The sequence below is a fragment of the Lactuca virosa genome, chromosome 9, assembly GCF_052849685.1.
Source record: "Lactuca virosa cultivar CGN04683 chromosome 9, Lactuca_virosa_CGN04683_v6, whole genome shotgun sequence".
Lineage (NCBI taxonomy): Eukaryota > Viridiplantae > Streptophyta > Magnoliopsida > Asterales > Asteraceae > Lactuca > Lactuca virosa.
In genome coordinates, this window is record NC_136434.1 from 127,192,822 (window position 1) to 127,199,759 (window position 6,938).

At 34.9% G+C, this 6,938-nt stretch overlaps 1 protein-coding gene across 1 annotated transcript; it reads right to left on the reverse strand.

Moving 5' to 3' along the window:
• Positions 1–3,742: 3,742 nt before the first annotated feature.
• LOC145136097 (transcription factor bHLH51-like) lies at positions 3,743–5,084 on the reverse strand. Its single transcript, XM_079070290.1, has 2 exons — positions 4,663–5,084; positions 3,743–4,440 (listed from the first exon to the last, which is right to left on the reverse strand). Exons 1-2 carry the CDS (start codon positions 4,927–4,929, stop codon positions 3,979–3,981), a joined length of 729 nt encoding a protein of 242 aa, XP_078926416.1. The 5' UTR covers positions 4,930–5,084; the 3' UTR covers positions 3,743–3,978.
• Positions 5,085–6,938: the final 1,854 nt, after the last annotated feature.

Consider the following 6,938-nt stretch of genomic DNA (forward strand, 5'->3'; position numbering starts at 1 on the left):
GAGAGCTTGAGAGAGTTTGAAGGAAGTTTGAAGATGTGTGTGTATGTGTGTGTGTTGCATTCGACTGAGAAGAGAAAAAGAAAGAGAGAGATGAGTTTGCATGGGAACATGAGAGGACTTGGATGTTTGGAGTGTAATGTGTCTAGTTATCCACCAAATAAAAATGAGGTGGCAACACAAAAGTCAACTCTCTTAATCTCTTTTTTTTTGTTTTGTTGGGCCGAGAACTTGGGCTAGAAGGAAGAGTTGCATAGTGTTGGGCCATTAATTACCTTAGCTCGAAATTATAAGGCCCAACTTGGTATTTTTGGCCCATTGGGCTTTTAGGGGTGTTCACGGCCCAATTTTGTATAAAAGAATGGATTTATGGTCCATGAAAGCTAATTGAATCAATTATGGCCCAATAAGGCCCATTAAGGTAAACCAATTCATTTTGGATCCATTATGGCCCAAAATGTTAAGTTTCATGAAAGTGGGTCCAATTAGGGCCCATTTAAGGGTCCTAAGCCCAAAATAGTCAAATTGGAAGCTTATTGGTCCATTAGGCCCAATAAGGAAATCCTAGTCCATAATGGACTTAAACCGGGATTTTTAGGGTTTCCAATATTTTGTTGACTATTTGAAGTGTTTGCAGAGGGTGATTGATGGTACTTTGGTGTTATTGAATAAACATCATGCATACTTTCAAGTTTTAGTCAGAAATGTTATCATTGTTAATGTTTACAAAAGCATTAGAATTCCTAGTTGTGACACGCGATTTCAAAATAGCGGCATATGACCGCTATTTAAATTTCGACCTCGATAACTGCTTAGCTCACATGTTGATATATAGAAACACAATCAAATTGAGATTATAATGAAATAACAAAAACTACATTACAAATATCATACCGATACCTATAGAATAAATGTGAATAAGTTGTCTTGTGACACTTTTGTGATAATATATTATGGTTGCATGTCTGCATGGTAGAATGATATGTCGGGAAAGAGCATAACGTTAATACCGTTGGTTCAGCCTCTACAAATTGTGAATAGATAAGAAAAAACAAACAAGTATGTTATGAAGCTGTTGTACATGAGAAGAAAAAAGAAAGAACAGATGGTGGCTTTTCCTTTTTTATTGTGGACTCAAAAGCTACTCTATTAATCAAAAGCAAATGGCTATAAATAGCCTTCAAAACCTAACCGAAATAAACAATACCAACCTAAAAACTAGTCACTACTGCTAAAGAATAGGACACTCCCATGACCCAGTACACCAACTTTCACATCCATTGTACTCAGTCAAACACCCTTTATGACCCTTTATTTAATTGTAGATAAAGTAAACAAAAACTAACCTTTTACCCATAATCCAAAATAACCCATGTCAAGATTACCCAACACTCACCCCTTAATCTTGATATTAATCAGTTTCCTCAAAGTAGTGCTACTTCGTCATCATCTTGGATCAAATTAGCTTCTTCTTCCTTTGTTTCTTTCTTAGGACACTCGGCTGCATAATGTCCATATTCTTGACAATCATAGCATTTAATATGTCGCTTATCTCGATACATACCTTGCTCCTTTCGATCTTCATAGCTTTGGAACCGGCCATCTCGACCTCTACCACGACCTATTCCTTGACTCCGGCCTCTTCCTTGTCCATATTAATCTTGATTGAAGTTACCACGCTTGGTTCTCTCTTCCCAATCCTCTTTAGACAGTAAAAGCTTGTTTTGACTTTGATTATTCTCATCTTCATCAAGAACCTTGATTCTCTATTCATATGCCTTCAACCTCCCCACAACTTCCTCAAGTGACATATCCTCTATCTCCGATTATTACTCGATAGATACAAAAATTTGTAAGAATATTTTAGGAACCGAATTAAATAATTTTCTTACCACAATCTCATCTTCCAAACTAGACCCAAGATTCTTGAATTTTGTAGCAATCTCACTAAGTTTGCCCAAAATTTCATCAATCGTATAACCCTCTTTCATCTTCAACAACTCTAGCTCGGTTGTAAGTGCTTGAAATCTTGCCTTTTGAACTATTTTGGCTCCCAAATACCGCACATGAAGCACTTCCCACATGTCTTTTGCATCCTTATGTTTAGCCACTTGAAGCAATATATATTTGGGTAGAGTTTTAAACACAAATGCTCTTGCTGATTTTTCTTTGCCTCGATCACTTTTCCCATTTCCGGATCAATCGCTTTCCACAAACCGTATGCTTGTAGGATCGACACCAGCATAATCGACCAACTCGTATAGTTTGTAGCTGTTAACTTGGGGCATTGCAACGAGATACATTGATTGCTCACAGGTACAACCTTACTTGATCCATCGGGATTTGTTGTTGGCATCGTCCCTAACTCGATCCTCTCTTCTTGTAAAGTACCAACCAAAACAGATCACACACATATCTGAGTTATTTTATGATCCCTTTCTTTTCTTCAACCCACACACACTCACTTGTAGGGGCAAAGAATACACGTCTTCTGAACACACATACCTTTGTTTTCAAGTTCACTTGCTTTTCCACAAAGATTAATTAGCTTCACCACACCTGTATTTTGTCTTCTTGTTTCACATAGAAATTCAATTCAATTCACCACACAACCTTTGCTTCAACCGACACAAATTGATCTTCAAAACTCTATTCACCATATTTTTGCTTTGAACTCGACTTACACAGAGCTTTGTTCGGCTCTCACTAAACTGATACGGTTCACATAGAACCTCTTCTAAAGATCCCATGATCCTAAGGCTCTGATACCAAATGTTAGTTCAGCCCCTACAACTTGTGAACAAATAAGAAAAGAACAAACATGTATGTTATGAAGATGTTGTACACAAGAAGAAAAAATAAAGAATATGTGGAGGCTTTTCTTGTTTTTATTGTTTTTATTCTGGACTCAAAAGCTACTCTATTAATCAAAAGCAAATGACTATAAATAACCTACAAAACCCAACGAAAATTAACAATACCAACCTAACAACTAGTCACCACTCCTAAAGAATAGGACACTCCCATGACCCGGTAAGCCAACTTTCACATCCATTGTACTCAGTCAAACACCTTTATGACCCTTTATTCAATTGTTGATAAAGTAAACAAAAACTAACATTTTACCCCTAATCCAAAGTATAACCCATGTTAAGATTACCCAACAAATACGCGCCAGGAAAAAGTGACTTGCGAATCATTATTTAGTATTCTTTGATGAGGACTTCCATTGAATTTATCATAAATATTATTTTCGAATAAAAAGTGTACTCGCAAATATTTATCGCTGGTGCTTTGTGCCAAAAAAGTTTGTCCGCGAGCTCGTGGTCATATTTTCACGATTACCTGGTGGGGACTTCCATCGAAAAGTGTAGCTTTTTGGTGACATAGGACTACTTTATATGGTCGTTTTAGTGAATAACTGTTTATTTAATGCGTGAGACCACTTTAAGATTTGATAAGAAGACAAAGCAGAGTTGTCAAGAGGTTTAAGATTTGATAAGAAGACAAAGCAGAGTTGTCAAGAGTGGTAGTCCCTTTTAATTGATCACGAATTAGGAAGAGATTAAGTGCCATGAAACAATGACAATATATCCATTTTGCAAGGCTTTATATAATGTTAATTACTATGGAGGGATTTAAATCTCTAAGGCTATAACAAAGGACTAGTTAAGCTTTAGCTTGGGATAGTATCTAACATGTATGCTAGGAAGAAAAAGTTAAAAGGAAGCAAGTGATAAGTTGATATAAGAATAATCAAATCTTTATAAATACCTTTAGATTGCCGCAATACATTGATCAAGCATTAAAAAAAGCTGTCTCGCCCAATACATAAACTTTAGGTGAAACAAAAAGAACATGAAATAATAAACTAAAAACATTGTAAATGACCTGAATGTTGGAAAAAGTTATATATGAATACCAACATGAGCTCTTAACAACGATCTATGTTGTGATGCTCATACTGCGTAAATGGATTCTCTATGAATGATCATTGGTGTCGTAATTAGAAGAACAAAAGAACCTTTGACGCTTACTTTTGATGCGATAGTTTGATGAAGCTGTCCAAGATGACGTTGAAACAATTCTACTTAGAGACTGTTTCAATGTTATCATTTCATTCTCATGCGTATCATTTGTGACACAAAAGATGAAGTTGCATTTAATCCTGCCACCTAAACAAGTCATTTCAGCTTGGACCATGGTCAACCTTAGGCTTTGAAGCGCTTGCTTTATCTCTGAAAATAGTTCTGGTCGATCGTCACAACAAACAGAAGCCTTGATGAAAACATTGTTACTAGAGTCCCCAGTATTAGAATCAAGATCAATGATTACTTCATCCAAATCTGTAGGAATTGTAAACATTTTGCTTAATTCCATTGTTTCTGACTTCAATTCTTTTAGATGCTCAACGACCTTTCCTAATAGTGTTGCCTTGTCCATCTGGATATACAAACATATAATAGAATCTGAGAATTTTTATTTTTTTCCTATATATACATTAAGCAACTACTTTTAATCATTTTTTTGCCTTGCACAAATTTGTACCACTAAAAATAGAATTTATGACAAAAATAAGAAATATATAACTAGCAAAAAAAAAATTCTTGGTTCAAAACTACTTTTAATCATTTAAACTGAAAATTTTGTTTGAGGGGTAATAACCTTATCAGAAGTGGAGACGACATTTCTTAAAGTAGCAAGATGTGAATTGATCCTATCTCTACGCCTCTTTTCAGCTTCACTATGGTTCTTGGAAGCATTTCCTCCTTTCCCATCTTCCCATTCACCACCACGGTTGCCGCCACCACCACCACCACCACCGCCGTGATCTGAAACATTGCATTGATGAACAGTGGAGGCATGATCCCAGTTGCTTAATTGCTCAAAAACAGCATCTTGTTTCCAAGAAGACCAAAAACAATCGTCCATTTAGAGTTAGAGATCCATGGATGACTGATGTTGAGATATATGAAGGTGACTGGTGAGGGTTTGTTCTCCAATGGAATCCCATGGTTGTTTTGGGGTTATCCACAAGTCACCTCACCACTTTGATTAAATGACATCATTTTTGATGAAAGAATTGAATGATTAGTCCCCAGCCGCAAAGCAACTTAAATCATTTTCTTCATGCCATAGAAAGAGAAAGATTGGTGAAAATACAGTGGGTCCAGCAGTAGATTTTTTCGTTGATTACTTTTGTTTAAAAAAAATTATTTTATTTGTTATTAATTTGTTGATGATCTATTACAAACTCATATTTGTTTAAATTTTCGAATCTATGACATTTAAGTTTAAGATTGGTGAAAATACAGTGGGTCCAATAGTAGATTTTTCCTTGATTACTTTATTTAAAAATATTTTATTTTATTTGATATTAATTTGTTGATGACATTTAAGTTTAACTCATTTGACCTCTAATGTCAAAAACCTTTTCCACTACGATGTTCCGAGGTCCGACAAGTATAAATAACTTGAAGTGCAAATACATATTATCATATTTATATATGCCATTCATTGTGTATACATAAACTCAAATTCGATGATGAACACAATAACAATTTCTGTAGTGGAAAAAATATTGTATCGGCTTATACACAGTAATCACAGGATTTCCGATTGTTTTATTTAATGACTGTTTCCAGTTGTCCATCGGTCATGTTTTGTGAAAATTTGATGTAGAAGGACCGACTTGTTTTCAAAATGTGATGTTTATATACTCAGTACGAGTTTTTATGCTATGGTGATGATTATATATCAATTGGTGAACGATTAAAAGATATAAGATCAAATAAACAGTGAACGATAAAAACATATAAACATTATTTAGTTTTCTGTTTTTCATGATGAGAAAGATCATGGGTTAAAAAAAAAGGACTTTTCGAGTTGGGGCATGTAGAATAAGGATGGAGTATTGGCACATCAAACTTCATTTTCAACATTATGATTCTTTTATACCACTTACATTGGTGGACCTTCTTCATCAATGCCTATTCTTACTTTAAATCTAGGTCTAGTAGGATGGATCGGATCAAATCATTTGAAAAAGAAATACTATTCAATATTCTAATATTACTATTTAGTTTCCAAAATGTATTACCATTATGATCTAAGTACCACCATCAATATTTACCGGTGATATTTTTGATCTAAACATTTTAATACAGGATTTCTTATGCTCGGATTCTTCAACTTAGACGATGACGACGACGACGAAGAAGAATTTATAAAATTGTTTAAACAATCATGAATGTTTAATCCAAATCGATAGATTATGATTTCTCTTTGCATAAACTATAAATGAATGTGAATCTGGTAAAGGAATCTGGATTCCAACAACTATCTCAATGAAGCCTATTATTTCATCTTCGACAACAACATCATCAACAGGGGATTGTTACTCAGACAAGAGCTCAAACAAAATGAGTCTCGTTTAATGAAGTTGTAGAAGGATCGAGTTCGACCTTCGTTAAATCTACTTCTAATGTTGATCTGAACGACAAAGGAAAAATCATTCAAGTCGTATAATCTAATGAAGAGAAGAACTTACAAGCTGTTGAGTTGGAGAAACATAGACAGATAAACATCATTTTGAGACAAAGAGCAAACGATCCACCAGGCTTGAGCAAGGGTGATCCCAACAAACATTGGTGTTATGAAACGACTGAAATTGTCGTGCTTGGAAAAAATGATGAGTTCCTAAAAAGACCAAAGAAGAGTTATGACACACAAAATTCAGATTTTAATCAACTTGATTTTCCAATAAATCATAAGCTATTCACATCTCCACAGTTCAAGATTGCTGACAATTTCAATGATAAAAATGAATAGAAGAAGTTGAAGATTCGACTTGATGATGTCTTAGGAAAGAGTGAAGATGAAGTCTGGTCCCTGGTGAAAATCGTGAAAGTGATGACGATTGTGCATGATACGTTGTTCGA

Bases quoted from the DNA above. Each gene is read 5' to 3' on its own strand.
- LOC145136097 (XM_079070290.1), bottom strand. From the start codon at position 4,929: ATGGACGATTGTTTTTGGTCTTCTTGGAAACAAGATGCTGTTTTTGAG. The intron at 4,441-4,662 runs GTTATTACCCCT...TTGTATATCCAG, and splicing joins TCGTCTCCACTTCTGATAAG to ATGGACAAGGCAACACTATT.